We start from the raw sequence: 26,777 nt of genomic DNA on the forward strand, positions 1-26,777 counted from the left end.
ACTTAGCATTATCTCCTCCAGTGCTGTCCATGTTGTAGCAAATGTTGAGAACTCGTTCTTTCTGATAGCTGAGTAATATTCCATTGTATATATGGACCACAACTTCTTAATCCACTAGCTGTGTGACTTTTAACCTCTAATCCTCAGGGACCTCTCTGGTAAAATGGAGATACGTGACCGACTTCAAAGTTTTGCAAGGGTTAAATGAGATGATATGTGTGCAAATTAGCAAGCCCTAAAGTACTATTCAAATGCAAAGCGTTTTGCTGCTGCAGATGCTGGATTTCTCTGTTATCTGGCTTCACTACTGTTTTCTGGTCCTATGAGGGCATGGTGGGATGTTGAGGCACCAGCTTCAGCTTCTCTCTTCCATTTATCCTGCTCTTTTCTCCACTTCGAGGTTACAGATGTTAGAAGTGGAATGCCTAAAGTGGCTGCTGATTTTCGTACCAGCAGCTCCAAGCAAGCTCGTCTTGTCTCCATTGTCTTATTTTAGTTCACTCAATCACAGAATTGGAGAGATTAAATACAGGCATGTCAGAAGATTGAATAGCAATGCAAGATAGTGGGCTAACGGCTGACTAGGACTCTACCCCTAGCTAGGACCCCAGCTGGCCCTTGAAGGAAGGAAAAGGTTTAAATAAACAAAACGAAGGGAACGGAAGAAAGGGTTGGCATTCTTGACTGGAGGGAACTTCATGAGCAAAGTTTGTAGGAAAAAAATAAATAAGGAAAGCTTAGTGGACGAGGAAAACACTGGCCTGCTGGAAGTGATGAGCCTGAAAGATGAAAACAGGTACAAATAATAGGGGATTTTAGTAGCAGGCTAAAGGTACTCAATTTTATGCAGCGAGGAGTTCAGTTATTTCAGTTTGAGAGTAGAGGTACGAGCTGTTGAATGCGAGTTTTAGACCCAAATAATTCATGGGCCTAATGCAATTACAATAAAATCTCAATAGGTTATTTAGGATACTCTACAAAAATGATACTGAAATTCAACCAGATGAATCATCAGATGAGAATAAATAAGACAAAGATTTAAAAGTATAATGAAAAAGGACTTGCCTTGTCAATGAACAACGGTGGGAAAATCGGTTATTTGTTAAAAAAAAAAGTCAATTTAGGTTCCCATTTCACACCTTATAGCAAAATTAATTCAAGCTCAATTAAAGAGTGTACTGTAAGAGGCAAATAAAACAAAAATGAGAAGATAATATATAGAGATAAATGTCTGCTCTCTGAGTGAGTAAGGAGTTTTTAGCACAACAGAATCTCTGATATGTGCTGGTGGGTCTGTACATTGGTACAATCATTAAGGAAAGCAATCTGTCCCTATCTCGTGAGGTTGAGGAAGCACACACCCTACGACCTGATTCCACTGCTAGATACACACGTGAACTTGAGACACCATACACGTGGAGATGGGACTAGGAATGTTCACAGCACCACTGTTCAAAGCAAAATGCTGGAAACCAACCATCACAAAGCAACATGAACAAATGCGGAACATTTATAAATCGAATACTATATAGCAGCGAAAGGGAATGATCTAAAGTATCTGTATTAACATGGTTAAATTAAAAGCACATCATGGGCTTGGGAGGCTCAGTTGGTTAAGCATCTGCCTTCGGCTCAGGTCATGATCCTGGGGTCCCGGGTTCGAGCCCCGCATCAAGCTCCCTACTCAGCGGGGAGTCTGCTTCTCCCTCTGCCCCTCCCCCCTGCTCATGATTTCTCTCTTTCTCTCTCTCAAATAAATAAATAAATACAATCTTAAAAAAATAAAAGCATATCATGTTGAGTGAAAAAATTAGTTACAGAAGATAACATATCAATTATATACATAATGTCAATTATATCCATAATACAAATTATTTACAATCCTAAAATGTGTAAAAAATATTACATGCTATTTAGGAAGATCTACAAAAGTATGACATTATGGGAATAAAAAGCACCTGATTTAGGGGCATAGTAACCTCTGAGGCAGAAGGGATATGATGGAAAAGTTACACAAGCGGCTTCCACTGTGCTGGTATTTATTTCTAGAACTATGTGGTAGGTACGTGGTTATGTTATATTATTCATTCTGGTGGTTTGTAAGTATAAGATGTTTCGTGAAATAAGATTAAAAAAAAAGATTTAATTAATTTATTTTTTTGAAGAGGGGGGAAGGGGCAGAGGGAGAGGCAAGCAGACTCCCTGCTGAGCAGGGACCCTGACCTGGGGCTCGATCTCGGGATCTGAGTTCATGACCTGAGCCAAAGTCAGACACTTAACGGACTGAGCCACCTGGGCACCCCGTGAAATAAAGTTTAAAGGTAATAAATATTCCTTATGAAAAATTAAAACTGAGTGGTGCAGTCCATTAAGTGTCTGACTCTTGGTTTCAGCTCAGGTCATGATCTCAGGGTTGTGAGACTGAGCCCCCCATCTGGCTCCGTACTGAGCATGGTGCCTGCTTGAGATTCTGTCTCCTTCTCCCTCTGCCCCTCCCACTTGTGCTCTCTCTCTAAAAATAAATAAATAAATATTTTTAAAAAATTAAAACAATATCTAAATATGTAATTTAATCATTAACTCCAACCCATGCCCAAAGGAATTCAGCATTCACGATTCCAAGTATATCCTTCCAGACTTTTTCTGGATATTTACCTTCTCTGGATAGCTATATATCTCATACATCATGTTTTTCCTGATATAAACAAGGTACTGTTTTACATAGGATTCTGTAATTCTTGCTTTTTTTCACTTAATATCATAGACACCTCTCCATGTAAATATATATACGTCTCTCTCTTATTTAATGGCTATATAATATTCCATGGAATGAATATGCCATAATTTTACTATCCCTCAACTGATACATACTTAGGTTGTTTCTACTCTTTGTTATTAAAATTCTGCAATAAATACCCCTGGTGAATCTTAGGGGTATTTTTGTCTGAAAGGTTTTCAGGAGGAGAAATTTTTAAGGGAAAGACTTTTTAAAGAATTTTGGTTAGCAACGAAAGAAATCTCTAAGGAATTATGGTATACTTCTCTATGTAAAATCAATATATTAAAAAATGCATGTAAATAACTCACAAAAGCACTAAAACTATGATAGAAGCAAAGAACACCAATAGATAATTTGCAGAAAAATAAATATAAATGACTATCAAATATGTGGAAAATATTTTAGCTATTCTAGCTCTGTGATTGAAAAAGATGAAAGTGAGAATCAGTTTCAAAATTTTGGCCTATAAATTTAGACAAGATGAGAAAGGAAGTAATCGTGTTGGCAAAGTGGCAGAATAATCAAGAACTTAAAAATGAGGGGTGCCTGGGACTCTGCTTCTCCCTCTACCCCTCCCCCTGCTCATGATTTTTCCCTCTTTCTCTCTCTCTCTCTCTCTCTCTCGGGGAAAATAAATTAAAAAATCTTTAATAAAATTTTTTTAATTAAAAATAACTTAAAAACGTTTGGGGCACTTGGGTGGCTCAGTTGGTTAAGCTTCCCACTCTTGATTTTGACTCAGGTCATTATGTCAGGGTCTTGGGATCGAGCCCCACGTGGGACTCTGATTTTCTCCCTCTGCCCCTCCCTGCATGCTGGCATGCACATGCTCTCTCTCTCTCAAATAAATAAAATCTTAAAAAAAAAAGAACTTAAAAATGTTAATACTCTTAGTTCATCGATTCTACTATTATAAATTTAGTTAGAAAAATTAAGGTGTTGCAAGTAGACAATCATTGCACGTTATTTTGGGGCAATGGCTCCTTTCCTACTTTCTCTTCCCCAGCACACATGGGAACAGCAGAGAGCCCCCAACACTCATTTTGTGCAACATTACTGATATCCTGACCACGGCTGACTGGACTACCATGGGTACCTGACCTAAGCTGGGCCAGGGCCCCCTTCCAGGGGTCCCCACTGAACTCTTGGCTGCTCTCTGGAATCAAGACAATGCAAACGGGAGCGCTTCATCTGCCATTTTGTACCACATGACCTGGCCCTCAGAAAAAGCCCCACTTTGGCTTGACCAAAAAATTGGAGCACAATGACAGCAAGAGACAGAGACAAAAGAAGACCCCAGAGTTTTCTTGGCATGCTGCGAGTCCCTGCTTGCTGACGTGAAGCGCATCCCTGCCCAGAATTCTGACAATTCCCCTACTTTGCTTACACTTGTTCCCATAAGTCCCTGGTAAGGCTCCTGCTGCTGTGACTCAAGAGAGAGAACCATGGGTTCTGCCCTGTTCCTCAATATCCCAGCTCTAAGAGGAGGAGGGGAATATCCTAATTTCTGACCCTGACTCTGGAGGTGTAATGGGGAAGATGAAAAGGGATGGAAGGAAGAATTTTTTTTTTCAAGATTTTTATTTGAGAGAGAGAGAGAAAGAGAGTGTGCACAAGAGAGGGAGGGGGCAGAGGGACAGGGAGAAGCAGACTCCCCCACGAAGCAGGGAGCCCAATGCAGGGCTCAGTCCCAGGTCCCTGGGATCACGACCTGAGCTGAAGGCAGATGTTTAAATGACTGAGCCACCCAGGCGCCCCCGGAAGGAAGAATTTAACATTGGTTGAGCACTTATTAATTAAATGAAGATAATCTATGTGACTCACTTTGGATAGTTCCCGGCCCATAGTAAAGAATATCCTGAAACAAACAAAAACAAACAGGGTGCCAAGCCAGGAGTGAATGAGAGTTCTGAGTGTCACAAGGTTCAGCTTAAATATCATCTCCTCTTTTTCCCTTATTTTTTTCTATTTTCCCCTCCTGGTCACAAGATTTTACACTGGGCTCTGGGCTTTCATAACAATTAGCCCTTGATCATAACATCTTATAAATACACCAGGGAGATAGTACTTATGTCTTACTCAGATTTGAATTTCCCCAGGGCACAGGGTAGGTACTTAAATGCTTGGAATGAATGCATGAGGGAACGATTAAATAAAATAATGAAGATTTGGTTAGGAAAGTTCTCCTATATTAAGTGTTTGAAAGGCTTACTGAAATGTGCTGACCATTGCGATGAGGATTTCTCTTGGGTGGAGCACTGGTCACAGTCAGCCTCTGAAACCAGCGACTTGTAGTTCATTATAAGGTTTTTTCCTCGAAAGGTCAAGACAGCTAGAATTTTGTACTTTGACTGAACCTCTTCCAATGCTTGTTTTTCAAAACTCCTTTTTCGTAAGTATTGTGTTCCAGGCGCCCACTGGTTTCTTAACTGGGTCACTAACCTTCCAAATCTGAGACTATAAGCTTTCTTGACTTAGAAGAGCCATCAAACAAAACAGTTTCAAATACTTGAGGTGACTATGGCCGTTATCCTTGTTTTCAAAGCTCTTTAAACCTCAATTCTCAACAACAACAAAATGTCTTTTGAAAAAGAAAGTTGACTTGGACCCATACTGCAACCCAACTCTACCAGCAAAGTGTGCTTCTCACCAAGACGAAATGTGGGTTCTTTGTTATTTTGGAGAGAGACAAATATCAAGGGAAATGAGTGGAGAGCCTTCAGGTTTTCTATACATTCTACACAGCACCATATACAAACCTGATTGTGTAGATTTCCAGTGGGACAGGAAGTAAAATAGTTTAGAATTTCAGTGCCTTCTAGTCTTAACTCCTGCCCAGCTTCTGCCACTTACTAGATGCATAATGCTGGAAAAGAAACTAAACTTTCAGTATCTTGGTTTCTGCACCTGTAAAATGGGACAAAAGTTCTTACACCAATGCGTTATTGTGAGGAGAACACGTACAAAATGTCTGCCATAGTTTCTGGCTCATTGTGTTCAATGAATGGGAGACCATGTTGATGAGGATGGAATCCTTGGCCCCTTGTTTCTACTTTCTTTTCCTTATGACCTTGTATAAGACATTTAACTTCTGTATCTTATTAGTCTCTCCTTCTATGAGATGGGGAAAATAGTAGCTTTATCTTCAACTACTTGGACATATTGTTAGCAAACAAAGATTTAAAGACAGAGACAACTTGGTACAGTGTAAAGATGTCTGGCCCATGGGGTGTCTGGGTGGCTCAGTGGTTTAAGTATCTGCCTTAAGCTCAGCTCATGATCTCACGGTCCTGGGATCAAGTCCTTCACTAGGCTCCCTGCTCAGCATGGAGTCTCCTTCTACCTCTGCCTCTGCCCCACCCCCCACCCCGCTCATGCTCTCTCTCTCTTTCTCACAAATAAATAAAACCTTAAAAAAAAAAAAGAGGTCTGGCCTTGGAAGAACTGGGTTCAAATTGTGGTTCTACTAGTTACTAGCTGCGTGACACTGGATGACTTCTCTGATCCTCACGTTTTTTATTTATAAATTAGAAATACTATGTATCTCCAGGGGCACATGGGTGGCTCCGTCAGTTAAGTGTCGGACTCTTGATTTCAGCTCAGGTCACGATTTAGGGGTCATCAGATTGAACTCCGCGTTGGGCTCTCAGCTCAGCAGGGAATCTGCTGGAGATTCTCTCTCTTTCCCTCTGCCCTCCCCCTACTCGCTCTTGCGCACGCTCTCTCTCTCTCAAATAAATCAATCTTTTTTTTTAAAGATTGATTGATTGATTGATTTGTCAGAGAGAGAGAGAGAGGGAGAGAGCACAAGCGGGGCGAGGGGCAGAGGGAGAAGCAGGCTCCATGCTGACCAAAGAGCCCGATATGGGACTTGATCCCAGGACACTGGGATCATGACCTGAGCTGAAGACAGACACTTAACCAACTGAGCCACCCAGGTGTCCCAATAAATAAATCCTGAAAAAAAGAAACACTATGATCTACAGAGTTAAGGTTCCAATTAAATAGTGAATATGAAAGTGAACTAAATTGATATAGAGGTTTGTAGATACTACTGCCAGTCCTAAACAAGATTGTGTATGTTGTCCTTATTGGTTTATTTTGTTTTGTTTTTAAAGATTTTATTTATTTATTTATTTATTTATTTATTTATTTATTTATTTGACAAAGAGAGAGAGACAGCCCCCGAGAGAGGGAACACAAGCAGGGGGAGTGGGAGAGGAAGAAGGCTCCCAGTGGAGGAGCCTGATGCGGGGCTCGATCCCAGAACCCCGGGAGTGAGCTGAAGGCAGATGCTTAATGACTCAGCCACCCAGGCGACCCGGTTTGTCTTGTTTTGATAACAGCATGCTCAGATTTAAGTTTTCACCCTTTTTTGGTTGTCTTGCCCTTTTAGAACATTTTCGCAGTAATTTACCCTACGTTCATAGATTTTACTCTATTGATACCTTAAAAGCAATGTTCTCTCTCTATGATGGAGAGATGAGAATCCTGGATGCAACATTCAACCATAGGCCGCATTTCCGGAAACCTGGCCTTGGTGTTTTAAGCGACACAGTAAACAACCTATTGAACAGCAGCAGTTTGTGAAGAATACAGCTCGTTTTCATGTTTGGTAGATGACTGCGCTGTCTTTCCTCATGTCGGCGTATTCTAGGGACCCTTAATTCTAAAAGTATAATTCTTAAGAATATCTGCTTTGAGTCTTAAAAATAAAAGTCAACAATACATTAGACTTGTTGAATTACATTAGAAAAGAATTCCCGGCAGGGTCACTTTAAATGATTGCCTTTCAGTTTAAGATTAGATTTCATCTAAAGATTTCTTTTAGTGCAACTCCTAGAAAACCCCGGATCCAGGGTCTAAGAGTAAACTGAGGCTTGGTGAGGTTAAGTGACTTGCCTGTGTATTGTAAGTCAGGATTCTCTTGGGCATAAGTTATAGAAATTCAACTCCAAAGTAGCTTAAACAAAAAAGGGAATTTACTGGCTCATATAATTGAAACTACCTTCGAACAGAACTGAATCCAGCAGTTCCAGCTGTGTTGTTAAAACTTGGCATTTGCCAAAGTTACCTCTACAGTGCTGGATTCCTCCAAGATGGAGGAGGAGGAGGGAGATGGTGCCAGGTAGCCTCAATTTATATCCCTTCTGTGGTTTTGTTCTGTGGAAGAGAGGTATCCTTCTCTCAGCATTTGCAGAACAAATCTTGGGGAAGACCCAGTTGATCTCCTTGGGTCCTGTACCCATCTCTCTGTAGGGAGGAAAGAGAGAAGCAGCATGTCCACCAGGATCACACGAAGTAAGGGGTGTGGTCCTCCAAGGAAATGCAGGGGTGCGTGGGAAGCAGATATCTACCACATCAAGTCTAGGCCATTACTAAGGGCAGGGCTAGGACAGAAATCAGGACCTTGTTTCCAGTGCAATTCTGGAGGTTACAGAGAGGAAGAGAAATAGCTAAGTTTAGAGCGAAAATAGTTTGGGCCTCTTTTAAAGGATTGTCAATTAGAAATGAAGATAAAGCTCTGAAATGATGTTAAGTCAAATGACCATTTTTTCACTTTTAGAACTATATGGATATTGTAAGATGCAAATTGTTGTTATTGCTAATGAATACTTTCACACACAGTCTATAATTTAGCATGGAAGTGGATTGAAAGGCATGCCTGGTTTCCTTGCTTCTTGTTTTCTTCCTATCACAATGGGGCACGCCGGAATAAAATTTCAAGGAAAAAAAAACTTTTTGGAAGTTTCTAGATGGATAAAAACTATGAAAATACAAAGTGGATGATTATGGTCAGAACTAGTGTTTGCTGAGCAGTGAACATGTGCAGACACGTGTCATGTAGTAAATGGTCGACCTCATGTAAGTCTGATGACTACCCTATGAGTTAGGAAGTCTTAGTCTGTCCATTTACATGCCAGGAAACCAAGGCTGTGACTAGTGAATAATTTGCCCCAGCTCCTGACTGTCTGAGCTGGGATTCCACCTCAGGTAACTTGGATTCCAGAGTCTGTGTTATCAGCAATGTGCATATAATCAATTTTAGCTTTAGTTCATTTAATTGCGTAATTTAACTATTTTAAAAGCAAAATTGTGGCTTGTGGTGCATTCTTTTGTTTTATCCCGTGCAAAGCAGAGTGCACTTGAAGCCAGCTTTCTCTCTCCCCATCAGTGACGTAGGGCCGCTCTACCTGTCTTGATTCATCGATGACCCAGGATCTCTCGCTGGTAGGTAGGAAACTGGAATACCTACACGTTTTAAATCTCAAGCAATAGTTATACTCGTTAATCACACGGAAAGCCGTGAATAACCTATAACCCAGACGCACATCTGAAAACGCAACTGTGGTATTTACAGTGTGACCCAAGGGGGGCGCCTGGGTGGTGCAGTCGGTTAAGTGCTGACTCTTGGTTTCAGCTTAGGTCATGATCTTGGGGTTGTGGGATTGAGCCCTGCATCGGCTTCTGTGCCCATCGTGGAGTCTGCTTGAAATTCTCTCTCCCTCTACGTTCTCTCTCTTTAAAAAAAAAAAAAAATCCTTAAACTGTGACCCAAGAAAATGTCACTGCTGAGGGTGTTGCCATTGTAGATAAATGTGGCTCAAAGAAATATAACAGCAGAGTTCCCTGTTTACACTAGCTGAGTAATTTTGTTTTTCCAGAGAGCGGCGCTTGCCTCAGGCTTTTTCACCTTTCTTCCCTCTCAGCCCAAACCCCACTTCCCCAACACACACACACTGGGCTAGTTCACCTCTATGATGATGTCTTATCAGGATAGGTCTTTTCCTCCTCTGCTGGTTGGTAATTGGTTTCATGATGTTTCTGCTTATTATCTGACCCTTCTTAAGTTCACCAGTCAGCCACCATTTGATAGTCTCTGCCTTCTGGTCTCATCATGTGACTAGCCCGCCAGTAGATTCATGATAAGCTCCGCCTTGATATCTGGCAAGTGAGTGCTTTCATCTGATAGCAATGAATAGTGTTTTGTCACTTGATAATGGCTTCCCAGATGACTATAATGTGTTTCTTTTTGTACTATCCAGAGTAAGAAGTCTCCAAACTTTTTTGATCATTCATTCCCATCAGTATATTTTTTGGAAGCAGTTCCTAACCAAAGATATGTATATTTATTTATAAAGTACAAACATATTCTTTCATTTATAACTCAGTCACAAATATATGCTTAGGGTGAAATGCACTGTTAATGACAGTGGATATAAATCTTCAAATAATCTCCTTGATGAATTTGACATTTTTAAAGAAAATTTGGTTAGATTTGTTAGATTGTTATTTTAACTTTGAAATGTGGCTGAAAAGATCTAGTATTAAAAGTGTCAGTTCTGTGGTGTTCGTTTCCTGTGGTTGCTTTGCAAAGGACCCTGGTGAAGTTGCTTGTCTGTTTTCTACAGGTTAGTTTAATTAAGCCTAGACGAAACCATCAGTAAATCCACTTAGCTGGATTTAGCAGTAAGTCACTACCTGTTGACTGGGACTGACTGGGTGGGATTGCCACTGTCCACCCCTGGAAATGGGTAACTGCCACTTTTCCTTTAGGACATCTCCTATGCTGTTCCAGGTCAAGAGAGGATTTCATGGACTGAGTGCAGGGTCACTTATTCTATATATAAAATATTAATTGATCTTAATGACTACTTTTCATTTAGAATTAAGCATAAGCAGATGTCCTCATATTTTATTCTTCTGCATTCCAAATGGATTGGCTTGTACTATTCCTGGAACATATACAACCCTGGCTTGTGTGGACCTCCTTTAGAAAATATTGTCCAAGGAACAATTTCTCACATAGGCAAGGATGTTCCCATTTTAAAAGACCTGCTCATTTCAGTTACTCAGCCATTTTATAGAAAATGGAAGAGTTTTGAAATGAATTCTTTATAGAGATCCATAATTTTCAAGCAAAATCCCCACTCTGCAAAATGTGAAATGTTCTAAGCAACAGCTGTGAGCATTTCAAACGTGCACTACTCTTTGACGGTCCAACTGTTGCCAAGGGAAATGAAGTTGGCTTTAAAATCTTCCTTGGTTTTAATTCTGCATTTCCCTCAATCAGAGATTGAACAAAAAAGTTTTGCATGGCTGGGACACTGAACTTTTCATGAAGACTGGCATATGAAATCAAGATGCAAAAATGTTTTTTGAAGGTAGGAAGGAGAATGGAGAACTCCAGTTTTATAAGGCCTAGTAACGAACTTCGCAGGGCAAAAATGGGCACTACCATACAGTGGCCAACCATCCGGAGTCAGTAGGAGGAGACTGCTTCTACCTAAGAAAGCCATCTTTTCCTGTTTCCCATTTGTTCAAAACCGATTTTTTTTTTTAATCTTTCAGGGCACAAAACTTTTTTTCCACTCAAGGCCCATTTATGGGAGCGTGAATAAAAATTTGCAGCACCTGAATGTTAACACAAACAAGAAATGCATTTCTTTTGTTGTTGTTGTTACTTGTACATATGGTACATAGTTTATTTCTTAACTGCATAGAAAACATGATCGAATGCTGAGGGGGAAAAACTAGGCTACAGAAGAACACATACAAAATTAAAGAAAAAAAATACTGGAGGGAAGTACATCAAAATGCCAACAGGGGTTATCTTTGGGTTGAGGGATTATAAGTTAAAAATTTTTTTTCTGTCTTCCAAGTTTTTAACAACTGGTGATCTGACATTGGTAGTTAGCACTAAGAATTTCTTTCTTCCTCCCCCAAGCCCACCCCATCCCACCCCCCAAAAAAGATGGACCTAGCGTGCATTCAAATGGAACGAGAGTCCTAATAACATCATCTGGAATTGCACCATTTGGCTTTGGGCTCACCAAGGATGGAAACACATCTCTAAATATTTTATTACTTGATCAAGCTAGAGTTGAGTGAAGTCTTCTCCATAAACTCTTTCGGATCCAATTTGCCCATTAAAATCTCGCAAGCCCCTGCAGTCTGGAGCTGGGTTTCCCTGAGCTCTGTGCGGCGGAGGGCCCGTGCAGTTGATCCGGATAAATGATCGCAGAGCACAGGGACAGCGTTCCCACCTGCATGAACTACGCTGGGCTGGCTTCTATCAAGGCTTGCAGGAGTTTCAGGGAGCTGATACTCAAAACAGAGGTTTAGGGAAAAGGAGACGACGAGGTGAGACAGAATTCGAAGCGATACCCAGCCCTTGGCCCAGGCCCAGAGGTTCAGATTTCGGTGCCAGGTCTCCCACAAGGTTCAAGGCAGAGCGACTGCTGGGGGTTTCACATCGTGCTGCAAGGGGCCCATTTACACAGTGGCGCACAGGCGCGGGCGGGAGATCTTATTTCTTTCTGCGCTTATTTCAGCGGGGGTACCCGTCCTGAGTGGGACTCCTCAAGCCCAGAAGGGCCAGCCTAGCCGCTGAAGGGGGCGGATCCAAGGCCCCGGGGGCTCCCGCACCCTTAGCCGACCCTTGCCCTTGGAATTCTTCGGCTGAAGACGACCGCCGCCCAAAGAAGCCGCATTGCGTGGAAACCCACCCATCCCATTGATTTATCGGTCGCACACCTCCCGGGTTTCAGGAGCTCCTCAAAGGCCTAGCGGCTGCGGCGTTCCCCTGCTTCAGCCTACCCACCCGCCTGGCGGAAGCTGCAGTAGCGCGGCCTGAGAGCGCGGCTGCATCCGGGTCCTTCTTGCCTCAGCCCAATCCTCGGCCTTGTCTCTTCCCACCCTCCAGTTTCTCCGCCCCCCCGCCGCCAATCCCTGATCGGCTCTCAGTCGAACCTGCTGGCATGGGAGTGAAGGCGGACGCGGGCCAATGAGGCCTCGCTTCCCGTTTGAAGCCTCCAGTGAGTGGGCGCCGGAGGCGGGCGCTGCTGGCCAGAAGGTTCGGTTGCGCTTGTGCCATGGACTCAGCCGCCCGGTGATATTGACAATAGGAGAGAGAAAGGGGCATTGACGGGGACCCACCGCGGGTACCAAAGGGCGGCTCTGGCAGCGGCGGCTCCAGCTCCAGCGGCTCCTCCTCCTTCTCCTTCCTTCTCCTGCTGCCGCTGCGGATCCAGTCTTCCTCCCTCCCTTCCCCCCCTCCCCACGTCGTCGCCGCCGCCGCCGCCGCCGCCGCCGGGTCCGGGGCAACGAGCAGAGGCGCCGCCCGCCGGGAATGTGAGCGAGGAGCCACCGGCGGAGCCGCAACGGGGTCGGTGCCGATTTGATGGGACGGGCCCGCGGGGGAGGATCGTGAGGCTGCCGCCGCCGTCGCCGCCGCGGGAGCGCTGAGGTTCAGGTCCGGCCGTGAGGCCTAGAGGCGCCGCCGCCGCGGAACCGGAGGGACGCCGCGCCGGACAGCCGTCGCCCCGGGCTCCCTGCCGCTGTCCGGACCTCCCCCCCGCACGTCCCGGTCCCGCCACCCGCCCCCGCTGCGGCCCTCACGCCGGTCTCCCGCCCCTCGAAACCACAGATCATCTTCGGATTCTTCCCCAGAAGCTTCAAGGTAACTTCGTCCCTCCAGTACCTCGGCTCTCCCGCTTGCTTCCCTTCCTCTTCCCCGTCTTCCTCAGGAATCTGCAGGACACCGGCCTCGGAAAGGCCTGGCCGGGGCAGGCGAGGGGTGCGGTGGGGTGGGGTGTGGGAGAGGGAGCGCCCGTCCCACTTGTCTGATTTACCTGCAAACGCTTCTGACGATGCCTTCCATTTACTCTGCCCCCCTCCCTCCTTTTCCCCCCACCTTCCGGCATTGGAGGCATATTCTTGTCCCCCTTTATCCACTGACGTGGGGCGGGGGGAAACCGGGGGGGATTGGTGTAGTGAGGAGGATTCTGTAACAGCTTATCTTCTCCAGGGCTTGTGGAGGGGGAGGTGGGAGCAAAGGGAGTATGTCAGCATCCCTACAGACCAGCCCCTTCCCTGTCTTTCTCCTCCACCCCAGCACCCCCCCTTGGATTATCCTGAACCTTGGAAATGCCCCGTGCCCGCTGCTTAGACGATGATAAAGCTTCGGGCGTCCTGGTTCTGGGCGAAACCTGTTTCCTTGGGCTTTGCACGGACCCACTGCTACTGCAAGTTCAGTTCTGCAGCGCTTTAGGGTTGAGATCCTTGACGTTTATTCTGGGCCGCGGGCAGAAGGGGCAAATGATTAAAAAAAAAATGCTAGCAATAAATTATCTTTAGAGATGGGAGATGAGGAATAAAGAAGAGACAAAAAGAGTAATGGAGGAACAGGATTTACCGAAATCTTTCATTGTTATCTAAATAATTCACATACCACGTTGGAAAAGCTGCCCCTAAATTTACAACATACAAATGAGATGTGAATCTTAAGAGCTGATGCAGTCATTGTGAAAAATTTTAACTGATCTTACTTCTTCCGTAGTCATTCATAGTTTGCAATTCCATTTTGAATCTGTCACATTTTATTTAAGGCTAAATTAGGTAGATTTCTAAAAACTTTTTTTTTTTTTTTTTTTAAGAGAACCAAACAAAGCTTCAAAATTGCAAACCTCAAGATCCTGGGTTTTGTTTGTTTTTTGTTTATATATTTGTTATTTTTTTACTTTGTTAAAATCCAGATAATCCAGGTAACTTTTTATTGCATGTTCAGGAAGGAACTCCCTTAACTTTTAATTTAGAGGTTAAAAAACACTTATCTTATGTATTGGAATGACCTGTATTTGTAAGTGCATTTCAGTATTTGTGAGTGAGTAATTGCATTTCGGTATTGCCCCCATATGCATTATTTTTATTCAGGTCTGCCATTAATCTTGCATGGAGCCTCAGTGCCATGGAAATGATGGCATCTGTTTAAATTGGAGAATGAAATTGAGCTTAAGTCTTGTTACTTTTAGGAACTAACCTTCATTTTAATAATTTGAGAAGCTTAAAAAAAATCTAAAAGAACTGTTCCATCAGTTCGATGGAATGAAAATTAATATCTGATGATGAACTTAAAGGGAATTCAACTTGGTTTTCTAAGTAGGGTGTGAATTTATGTTTTCAATTTTGGTGCACGATTTCATCATAATTTTGTTTATTAAGCTTTAATAACTTAAGATGGCTTCATTCAAAAAGAAGACTTCTTTGAAATGCTTTTAATTATGCCTCTTATGTGTTCTGTGTAAAGTAATCTAACCTGTCCTCATACAGTTTATCATAGCTAACCCAGCACATTGAATTAAGTCATGCCTAGATAGTTTCAGTAGTTGTAAATTTCACCTTGCTGTGATACCTTGGTGGAGATTCTTGAAGTACAATCAGGGTTTTAACTCCAGAGCCCATTTATAATATTAAATATCTTGAGAAAATGTATCGATGGAAGTTTTCCAGTGGCAGAATAGCTCCAAAATTACTTCAGGAATCTCAAGATGAGAAGAGCTGTGCAGTTAGAAAATGAGTAGATGGCTTAGAAGACTTCTTCAGGTGTCAGTGAACATCTTTAATGCTTACCGGAGTGGGGGCAGCCCGTGCATTAGAACTACAATATTGTTGGGGCGCCTGGGTGGCTCAGTCGTTAAGCGTCTGCCTTTGGCTCAGGGTGTGATCCCAGAGTCCTGGGATCGAGCCCCGCATCGGGCTCTTCCGCTGGGAGCCTGCTTCTTCCTCTCCCACTCCCCCTGCCTGTGTTCCCTCTCTCGCTGGCTGTCTCTCTCTCTGTCAAATAAATAAATAAAATCTTAAAAAAAAAAAAACACTACAATATTGCTTATATGGTATTTAAATTCCTTCTGCTTACCATCAAATTTTCATGTTGCCCCATTGAGCATACGACTTTTCTGAGTTGATTTTATTTGCTTTCTTCATCACATTCCAACTTTCATGCATATTATGGATGGGAATTTTAGAATTTGTGTGATTCACGTGTATGCTCCCACTTTGGGAATATGTTTATGATACCTCTTTCTCTTCAGTAGGGATATGTCCTCAGCACCAACTACTCCTCCATCAGTGGATAAAGTAGACGGATTTTCTCGGAAGTCCGTCAGAAAAGCCAGACAGAAGAGGTCGCAAAGTTCCTCACAGTTTAGGTCTCAAGGCAAGCCTATTGAGCTAACACCTCTGCCGCTGCTGAAAGGTAAGGCTCATGACCAGGTGATGGAGTCCTTGCCAGTTGATCTTTTTATATCTATATATAATTTTCTTTTTGTAGAATTTCTGTGTTGCACACTGAAGGGATGGGAGATTTCAGACGTGTTGAAGTTACTGCTATGTGGGCAGATATACCCACTTTCCTTTTTAAAGGGCTCAATTTAATATAAATAGCTGTGGACAAATGAAAAGAAACCTTATCAGGAATATCTCTCACATTGATAAAGAGAAGAACTGAATGCCAGAGGAACTTTAAGATGCCTAGGTCTGTGTTTTTCATTTTTTCTTCTGTTGACATTTAGAGATACCCATCGTATGTGATAACAGCTACACATTGTACGGTTTTAGTCACAGGAAGTAGACCTGGGAGAGGAGATGGTACCATTAACTTACATATAGAAAATGATGTTTGAAAGAATTCATTTTTAAAAATCAAGAAAAAATGGTCAGGTAGTAATTGCGTTTTCAGATAATACGTGTAGAAAACATGATGATCATACTTGTTAATACTACTTTTCTCTTTCCTTTGGAATGAATTAAGGACAAGTTTTTCATATGAGATTTGCTTTTTCTAAAGTAGACCTTTCAACTTTTGTTTGGGTGTATGTGGATACTTCCTGTTCCTTTTAACTTTCATTTGTTTGCTCTATGTTTATGAACAGACATGGTTGAAATACGTCAGAATATACCATTTATAGCATGGAAACGATCAGAATTTGCCTTTGAAAGTAGATTTTCATCTGCTGAACACTTAAGAGTGAAGAGAAAGGGAACACGCACAAAACAGTGCCCTTCTGTAGCTCAGAGGATGTCAGAAAACCTGACTCGTTAATGAACATTTACTTCTGTAACAGTTTGTGAAATTAGAAGGTATTATATGAAAAACTGGAGTTTGACCAGAAAAGATCCTCAAAATTTAGCCTCGGATATTTCAGGCTTCTATTTTTCCCCTGTGAGCCTTTTTTTTTTTTTTTTAGGGAGTTAGAGTCATAAATGAGTCTCTGAGGTTTATACTTGAAATTGTGGAAACTAAATGGATTCTGATTACTATTAAGCTGATATATCTGTTGGTAAAGATGAGCTCTTATGAGTTTGTGGGGGAGAAAATTTTAGCTAAAGGTTTTGCTGATAAAAAGGAAAAAGCCTTTGTGAGGCTTTAGAAGAGAAGTGAAGGAAAAACTCTAGGGATAAAGCTAATCATGCTTGAAATACAAAGTTGAGCGGTGTATGGATTCTTCGGTAACTTTTCAGATTGGAGCTAGATGTGTAATAGTTTTAGCGTGTTTATCTGGCAAAGGACTCTCTTTTGAGGAAACCGATTAAACTTTTTTTAGGTTTAGAAAGAATTTTAAACTTTATCGTTATATTCATTTCTTGGGGGTCACAGTAAACATTTAAATTAGAACTGAACTGACCACTCATTGGTTTTGTGGGTAGTGAAGGGGCATGGGTGAGAAGAATTTGGCACATTTTAAGATTTTGTTGTTCCTTATCTCATTTTTTTTTATCATGGTAAAATATACCTAACAGAAAGTTGACCATTTTAACTGTTTTTAAGTATGCGTTAAGTGTGACGTTAGATACGTTTACGTTGTTGTGCATGTCACCGCCATCCATCTCCAGAACGTCTTCATCTCCCCCAAATGAAACTGTATCCATTAAATACTAACTCTCCATTCTCCCCTCCCCTTAGCCCCTTGGTAAGTAACCACCATTCTACTTTCTGTCTTTATGAATTTGACTACTCTTAGGTCTTTCCGTGACTGGATTCTTTCCCTTAGCATAATGTCCTCAAGGTTCATCCATGTTGTAGCGTGTGTTAGAATTTCCTGCCTTTTAAGCCTGAATAATATTCTGCTTTGTGTATATACCATATATTATTTGTCCATCTGTCAGTGAGCACTTGGGTCGTTTCCACCTTTTGGTTATTGTGAATGCTGCTATGAACACGGGTGTACAAGTATCTCTTTGAGCCCCTGCTTTCACTTCTTTTGGATACATGCCCAGAAGTGCAATTGCTAGATCATATATTTAATTTTTTGAGGAATTGCCAGACTGTTTTCCACAGCAGCTGTACCATTTTACATACTTAACCATCAGTGCGCAAGGGTTCCAATTTTTCCACATCCTCACCAACACTTGTTATTTTTTGTTCTTTTTTTTTTTGATAATAGCCATCATAATGTGTGTGAAGTGGTATTTCACTGTGGTTTTGATTTGCATTTCCCTTGTGACTAATGAATGATGTTAAGCATCTTTTCATGTGCTTATTGGCTAATTTGTATATCCTTTTCTTATTTTTTAAGTGAAGTCTGATAATATTGAAAAATTTCCAAGAACTCTGCTCTCCAGGAATATGATTTTTGTGAACTTGTGTATTTTGCCAGCGTGGGAGAATTGGAGAGTAACAGGACCATGTAGTACTAGATATAGCCACAGCTTAATTCCAGACAGACTGAAAGTGATTCTTGTGTAGTAAGCATGTCCTGGGAAAATATTCCGGAAAACAGTCCATAAATTGGATTTCCCTATCTGTAGAATAACAAAGAAGTACAGTCAGATGTAGATTTCAGAAATGTTTATTTGCTCTTGATTTTTATGGGGAATATAAAACATTTGTTAAATGGCATTTGTTTTTCTTACAGTGGATTGAATTTTATTTGTGTGTTGTGTTTTCACTAACTATAGGAACTAATTTATGGAATATAAAGAAATTATTGGAGGAATTTCTTTATTTTATTTTATTTTTTACCGTATCCTTGGGAGAAACCAGAATACATTATGTGTGCATGCCAAAGGATAGTTATTGATGCGGTTTTCTGTAGTATTGCTTTGACCAGGTTGGTAAGTTTGAGTTAACTTTATTTGGCAGTATAATATAAGTGGCAGTTGAATTTTGTGATTGCATTAAAGAATAAAGTAAAATTGATGTCCTCAAGATTTTTAATTTTAGGGGAATTTGAAAACGGAAATTGTATAATTTTGCAACTCATCTTTTTAATATGTAATTTTTGGAAAATTCAAACATAAGGTATTGATTAATGATCACTTGTTTTGTATTTATGCATTATCAGAATGTTTATCATATGACTCATGATAGTTGACTGACTTACATGTAATAGGGCCATTAGCATTTTAAAAGTCTCTTCACTTGTAGAACTTAACGAAGTGAAAGGAAAGTTTCATCTTTTTTGCCTCTTTTCTAATAGGCGGGGTTTTGAAATTTCTATGAACTATGTTATTTTCTGCAGAAAGCAATGCCAGCGGGTCGTTCAGCGTCCATAGCTGGCTTTTCCTCAGCTACTTATAATGAAATAGAGACATTTGAATTTTCTCCGTCTTTATGCACTTTTGAAAATGTTTTCAGAGAGTCCTAAGTTTTTGAGCTTGAAGGACTGTTACTCAAGGGGAATTTAGTAGAGGTTTGAGTGCTCGATGTGAAGACTTGGGTGTTTTCCGTGTGCCTGTGCACGGCATGACACGATCCAAGCTTTGACAGTTACCTATCTCGGTAAGGACAGTTAAACTAAACATTTAGGGAATAGACGCACACATCTTTGTCATCCTCGTCATCCTCGTCATCATAGTAATAATAACTAGTAGTAGCAGTAGTAGTACTACCAGGTTAGGTGACTAGTTCTCTCCCCACCCCATCCTCCCCTGCCCTGTTTCCTTCTTTCTTTGACTTTAAAAGCTTATGTAAGTTTAGATCTGAGTGAAGTGTTTTTGAAAAGTACCACCTCTTTGAAGATGGGATTATAATGAGAGCAGCATCATTATTTCTAGCCTCATAATTCATTATGTAAGTTTTTGAGGCATTTTGCTAATAGTTCGGACATTCAGTATTAAACATTCCAAAAACTGTGATGAGTGGAGGTACTCTTCAGCAGAAACCCTGCCCCTTGGTGTTAAAGCTTTTAGATCAGTAACACTATGTTTCTATAAATTCCTTCTTTAATGAAAACTATTTTTTTTTAAGCTCTAAGCTTGTGATTCAGCTTACATTTTTATTTTTTAGGGTGATAGTTTGTGAGGATTTTAAAAATCCCAATTGAAAACTAGCGTTTATGTGTTTCTTTCTTTTTGATTTTTTTAAGATTTTATTTATTTATTTGACAGAGAGAGAGACAGCCAGCGAGAAAAGGAACACAAGCAGGGGGAGTGGGAGAGGAAGAAGCAGGCTCCCAGCGGAGGAGCCTGATGTGGGACTCCATCCCAGGACTCTGGGATCACGCCCTGGGCCGAAGGCAGACGCCTAACGACTGAGCCACCCAGGCACCCCTGTTTATGTGTTTCTAATTTGTGGATGGGGTCATTCTTTTTCATCCATAACTGCTTTGTGTAGTGTGTAAAGAAGGAATATGCAGAAGTAATTCCCAATTTTTATAATGGGATAGTGCCCTAAAGTATATTTATAATGAGATTAGTTTCTTAAGGAATAATGTCCTTTATTTTAGTGTTTACCATCTTTTTTGTATGGTGCAGTGTCACATGGGGGGAAGCACATGGGCCTTGTTGCTTACAAGAGTCCTGGCTTACTAGTTGTGTTGTCTGGGTAAGAATGTTAACTCCTGACAGCCTTGGTTTTCTTGTCTATCAAATGGGGATGATAGTCAATAGATGTGGCAGTGCCACATTCGATAAATACTAGCTACTGTTATTTAACTGGGATTTGAGAAGTTAAAATATGAATAATGTGGAATTATTTCACTTTTTATATCTTTTCAGGAAAAAGGTGAAATTGGAAATTTCTCAAAAAACTATGTAACAAGACCATAGTTTTGGTAGGAATGAATCTTTTTCAACCAAAAAATTGGAAGAAACAGTTTGCAAATATATTGAATTTAGTAGACTAGTTATTTTAAAAACTGTTATTTGCAGATTTTCACCAAATACGTTGGTATCCTGCTACATTTTTTAGTGTATTTTATTTTTAAATTTATTTATTTTTTGAATAGATAATGTAGTTATATGGTTCAGATCTCAAAAAATACAAAAGGATGTATAGTGAAAAATCTTCTTCCTGACTTGGTTCTCTTACTTGCCCTTCCCAGAAGCAACCAGTTATGATACTCTTCTGTAGAAGATAAAGACTTGTTAAACCCTTCATTGAATTGGAAATTCATTTTGCAGCCTGAAATTATATGCACATTTTGTATGTGTATGTCCTTTTTTTAATTGGGAGAATTACATAGTATTTTTCAGATTCTCAAAGGGGTTTTGAATCAAAAAAGGTTAAGAACCATTGTTCTAGTTTGTACCGTAGATTAATGATGCATATTCTTTTTTTTCTTTTTTTTTTAAAGATTATATTTATTTATTTGACAGAGAGAGAGACAGCCAGCGAGAGAGGGGACACAAGCAGGGGGAGTGGGAGAGGAAGAAGCAGGCTCCCAGCGGAGGAGCCTGATGTGGGGCTCGATCCCAGAACGCGGGGATCACGCCCTGAGCCGAAGGCAGACGCTTAACGACTGAGCCACCTAGGCGCCCCATGATGCATATTCTTTTGACAGTTAAATTGGCGTGTGTGTGTGTGGGGGGTTAAGAAATAATCATAAGTTTTCCTTCTGAACTAGAAGAATATCTATAAGTTAATAGGTGTTAACATTCAGCTTTGCACCCTTTGCGACAATGTGGCAATATTTTTCTTTTTGGGAAGAAATTATAAGATCTTGCACAAAACCAAATGTCAGTTGCATTGTTTACATGTGTGAAAGATCATAGTTAGTTGTAGCGAGGAGGTATTTCATTTACTTTTAGGGGGAAATATTTTTTCTTTATATATCCTTACAGTTTATAGCATAGAGAAAATTCCCATACAGAGTCGTATGTGGGCCAAAGGTTATTGAGAGTAAGCATACCTGATTTATGGATCATTTAAAAGTAGGATAGCAACTTGCATTCATTTCCCATTCCATCTGAGTATGATAATTACTGCATAGTTCTTAACCTTGGGTTCATGGATTTCTGATTGGGAATAGGATATGGGCATTGTGGTTGGGCTTTCAGGTTCGAAGACCCTCCTAAAATTATATGTAAAGTTTCTGTGAGTGGGCATTTTTGTTTTGGAGAACAGAGTTCACCGCTTACCTCAGATTTGGGAAGCTTTTGCCCTACCATTCTTGCTCTTTCTCCGCAGTTAAGAGCTTTTGGATTAGACCAAAAGACGGGGAATTGTATTCTTACTTTCTGAGTATCATGTTAGCTGTATGTATTCATGTAAGCATTGGACACTTAACAGTAAACATGGTAAGCTATAAACAGAATTCATCATAATGTGGGTCTCTCCAGGGTATGACTCAGCCCAGGCATAAAATATTGAGGTGCCAAATGAATCTTCTCAGAAGGCGAGGTGTCCTTTTCTACCTAGAACTTTCTTCCTCTGACTTAGTGTCATTTTTCAAGTTTCATCTCACCATGGGACTTTCTTAGGAACTGCCCCTCCTGACTTTTTTAAAAAAAATTATTTATTTATTTATTTGACAGAGAGAGAGAGAGACAGAGACAGCCAGTGAGAGAGGGAACACAGCAGGGGGAACGGGAGAGGAAGAAGCAGGCTCCCAGCGGAGCAGGGAGCCTGATGCCGGGCTGGATCCCAGAACCCTGGGATCACGCCCTGACCGGAAGACAGATGCTTAACGACTGAGCCACTCAGGCACCCCCACCCCTCCTGACTTTTAAAAATAGTCTTCGTTGAAGTTACTATCAGTCTGTTGTTTCTTGCATAATATTTGTGATCTGAAATTATTTACTCTTTGTTAGTCACTCGGGTGTTATCTGTTTCTCTTTCCCCATTAGAATATAATCTTCAGTGTAGAAACCTTTTTTTCTACCTCTAGGGCTTTGGTCAGTGCTTAGTACATAGTTGGCAATCAATCAATATTTGTTAGGCAATTAATTAACATTGTTAGTTGACATCTAAATTATTAGTAATAGTATTCTTCCTAAGTACTTAAATTTTTTCCCCAAAAGCGAGGTCATGCAAGTTTTATTTTAATTTATATTTTACACAAAGTTACAAACTTGTTTAATGAAGACTTTTTATTTTTAAAGGATCAGATTGCTGAGTGTTCACTTAAAATCCTGAGTGAGGCCTTATGCTTTGGTAATTCTGCATGTTTCAGGTTAAGAACAGAGGAGAGAGGATGGAGTGGGTTTTATGTGTTATACACTAAGTGATTCCTGTTACTTAGGGACTCATCACGTGGCGTTTTGCAGCAGATGTTAAATACAGTGAAACACCTTTTATCTGCTGATGTTTGAGGCCTGAATTGTGGGCTAATCAAATCACCAGACTTTCTTTCTTTACATAGTTTAAGAGGGAACAGCATATCTGAAAATTACAATGGGCTTTCAGAGCAGGGTTTTATGGTTAAGCTTTCTCATCTTTAAAACTTCTATTTTATAATGTTAGTTCTTAATACTAATTAGATTTTCTAGTGCTTGCAAAAGAACAGTGAAGTTTCTAGATATTTCTAAAATGCTGGGTAAGGTAGTTCTTTGGTTTGTTTGCAAATGATGGCATAACATCCTTTTTTACTACTTAAAAATACTTTTCTACCCTTCGTATTTGAAGATTTTCTGAAAGCAAATATGGGATCTTATTTGTATGTTACAGCAGAATTAAACATATGATGAACATACTGATAGGACAATATGATAATATTATGTTATTATATTTTTGCCTGATATATAACAGTATATAGCTAATATATATAACATGTGTTATCTAAGTGAGGCAGGTGGCCTACCTGAGGTAAGAATGGAGGCCCTGGAGTCAGACATCCTTAGCTTTGAATTTTGAGTCTATTCACAGCTGTGTGACTTCTAAGCAATGTTTTCTTTTATCTCCCAATTGGTAGAGTATTAGAACCCACCTCATATAGTCAGATTAAATGCCAAAAAGCAGACAAAACATTTATCTCAGTGTTGGATACATAGTAGGGGTTGAAGAATATCAACTGTTACAATTGCAGGAAAAACTGTATAATAGAAAAATGCTTACCTGTGTTTTTCATTTGATTTCTATTCTCTTAATACTTTACGTGGATTATTTCCATTTAAGGAAAAAAAACATGGAGCATGTAGAATGGTGCGAACCAGACTTTTAAAGCAAAAAGGAGAACTAGTTCTTACGGAACAGTCTCAGCGTTACTATTCAGTTAACATCATTTTCAGACTGGCTTCTCACTTCAGGAATTAGAACATAAAGTAGCTAATGTAATTATTTCCAAGGGAAGTTCCATTCGTGGAAGGTTACCAAGTAAAATTATGGTTTGATAAGCTTATTTTGGAAGTCATCTACTAGGACAGGATCTTAAATCTTTTTTTGTCATTGCTTACTCATAGTAGTAAAAATAACGCATGTAGTTGTTTATACGAATTGTATACATGTGCTGTTATACAAGTATAACGCATGTTAGGAAAGTACACAAATATAGAAAGTTAAAAAAGATGATATTGAAATGTAAAATGTATGGATGATCTAATATTTAATTTTGGTACCTCCTTTTCCTTTACCCGTCCCCCCTAACATGTTACATGCACTGGCCCTGAGCACATCTTTGTTTTGAGATTTTGCTTGGAAGAGAGAACCTCTTCAGCTTAGAGGCTTATTTCGTAGCATTTTGTTTTAAGCCAGAGAGATGTGAAGAGTGGAATGAGAAAACTTTTCTTTACGTTCTTGAAGTTATTGTCCAGGTTTTTAAATTTGTTGCACCTTAAAGAAACAAAATCTGAATGGAAGATTTTGCCAATTTAAGAAGTATCATAGATGGTTCTTTGTAGAGGGCTCTTATCTTGCTGTTGACGGGTGGGTTTCAGAGGGCCCTTGACTCTCTTGAAATTCCAGGCAATATTTTGTGTCTCTGGGCAGATTGTCATTTTTCTGGGGAATGGGTTCAGAGCTTTCATCAGGTTCTTAAAGGAGTTTCCCCGAAGGCTAGGAGCTACTGCTGTGGGTGGTGGTGTTGGATTCCTCACTTGAGAGAATTTGTCATAGAGTCCCTTTCTGTGGAAGAGAGATCTCTTGACGAAAAACTTCCGCATGTTTCTCCTGACTTTCAGTTCTTTTTGATAACAGAATTTTTTTTTTTTTGGTGGGGAGCAAAGCAAGGTTTATTGAGCGATAGCAAAGTGATAGTACACAGCTCCTGAGGAGGGAGGGGACCCGAGAGGGTTGCCCCCAGGCAGAATTTTTAAAGGTGTTTGAAGATAGAAGTTATTACATGACTCCAGTGTGGTTGTTTGGAACTTTTTTTATCAGTATCATTTGAAAAATTAAGCTGAGTAAATACTACCAATGATAAACTTAAATGTACCTGTAAAAAAGCATTTATTCTGGAATAGCTGTGGGCCTGGAAGAAGCCAGAAGGAGAAACAGGTTATCTTTACTGGTGAAGAAATAATTTAGCAACCAACGAAGGAGAAGAGAAGCAGCGTCTGTAGGCTCCACTGTGTACCCGCTGATGTGCTACGTGATGTCACATTGAAGCTTCCCAACAAAACCAAGAACAAGGGATGTTTGTGCTTAACTGAGGGCTGTGTAACTTGCTCATCCCTTCAGAGAGAGCCGGGATGGGAACCCCAGGCCTGTCTGGTTCCAAAGCAAGTGCCTTCTCTATTTATGTACATGAACGTAGGTGACACTGGAGCTAACCACCATCTTGCTCGTGCTGTGCTAGGATGATTTACCAAGGGAACCATTTTACTACCTCTTGTAAGAACCTTGAAAACTGTGAGGAGACTGAAGTGATGAGAAGAGAAGTGGAGAAGAGAAGAGGGCTAGCAGCCAGGCCGGTAGCAGCACTGTGGGTGGTGGGTGGTGGTGGAGAGTCCTGGAGAGCAGCAGGCCTCAGAGATGGCTCCTTAGAAAGGCCAGGCGGTGCTGCCAAGAGGCAGGCGGGAAGGATAGCCAGTACTTCATGATGGGAAGGGAGGGGGGCGGGGGGTGAGGGGGAAGAAGCCACTCTGTATCCTGTGGGACTCTTGTGCTGTCATGATAAAGTCATGTCAGTCATGGAATGGTTTGGGTTTGGTAAACTGGTAGCAGTGTGGCAGTGGTTTTCTTTACCATTTATCTTTATATCTCTGGGAACTAGCTTAAAGAGGAAAGGGTGTGGGTTCAAGTCTAGGTGATAAGTCCTGGCTTTGTGAACTGAGCTTAGTTATTTAACATCTTTGGAGCTTTAATTTCTACTTTCGTTAAATGGGACTCACAATTCCCAAGGTGGTTGTGAGGAGTGAGATAATGTGGGTAGGTTGCCTAATGTATGATTGGTTGTGTAATAAATATTCCTTCCCTTATCTTTCTGTTTGTCATCGATCTTTCTTTGAGTCACTCCTAAGGACCTAGATCTTGTTTCAGATCTTGTGAGGGAAGATATCTGGCAAAAGTTCATCCATTTATGTAGGCATCATGAAAGACTTACCTTACGGTGATGTTACTTTTTAATTTAATTAATTCATGGTTGCTCATGCCTGGAACACTATTCAAAGTAAAATGGTAAAACATTAAAAAACATGGAGAAAATTGGGACTTGGCAGCATTTCAGGAAAAGTACTATCTTCTAATAAGGAAGATGTAGGCTTTGGAATTAGCCTTTTACCGGAGTGCTTCCAGAAGACAGTATCTGGAAATGGAAGGAGATATCTCCTTTGCCATGTGTTATAAGGAATTCAGAGTGAGTTCAACCTCCTAAGGAGCTAGCTGTCTTATATTGGCAGTTTGGAAATCATGGCAAAAAACACTTTTCTTTTCAAATGAATGAGTATTTTGAAATCAAGGACATTGGTAGCAAAAAGGAAGTTCCTTTTGAGAGTCAGAAGCCTACTTTGTCTCATCAAGTTAATTTTTCAGAAAGACCGTGATGCATCTGAAGGACTGGTGTTTTTCCCTAATTTGTGAGCCAAAGTCAAAATGAAAGCAGATTTACACAAAGAACTTTTT

At 40.7% G+C, this 26,777-nt stretch overlaps 1 protein-coding gene across 3 annotated transcripts in view; it reads left to right on the forward strand.

Annotated features, from left to right (window-relative positions):
- Positions 1 to 12,614: 12,614 nt before the first annotated feature.
- PPP2R5E (protein phosphatase 2 regulatory subunit B'epsilon) overlaps positions 12,615 to 26,777 on the forward strand; it is a 141,175-nt gene continuing 127,012 nt past the window's right edge. Inside the window, exons 1-2 of one of the 3 annotated variants that reach the window (XM_026486960.4) lie at positions 12,615 to 13,241; positions 15,652 to 15,815. In XM_026486960.4, the coding sequence (XP_026342745.1) occupies positions 15,659 to 15,815 (157 nt within the window). In that variant the 5' untranslated portion in view covers positions 12,615 to 13,241; positions 15,652 to 15,658. The remainder of the gene's footprint in view (positions 13,242 to 15,651; positions 15,816 to 26,777) is intronic. The other 2 variants (XM_026486958.4, XM_026486959.4) reach the window with 2 other exon arrangements.

This window comes from Ursus arctos, unplaced genomic scaffold, assembly GCF_023065955.2.
Source record: "Ursus arctos isolate Adak ecotype North America unplaced genomic scaffold, UrsArc2.0 scaffold_25, whole genome shotgun sequence".
NCBI classification, from domain to species: Eukaryota; Metazoa; Chordata; class Mammalia; order Carnivora; family Ursidae; genus Ursus; species Ursus arctos.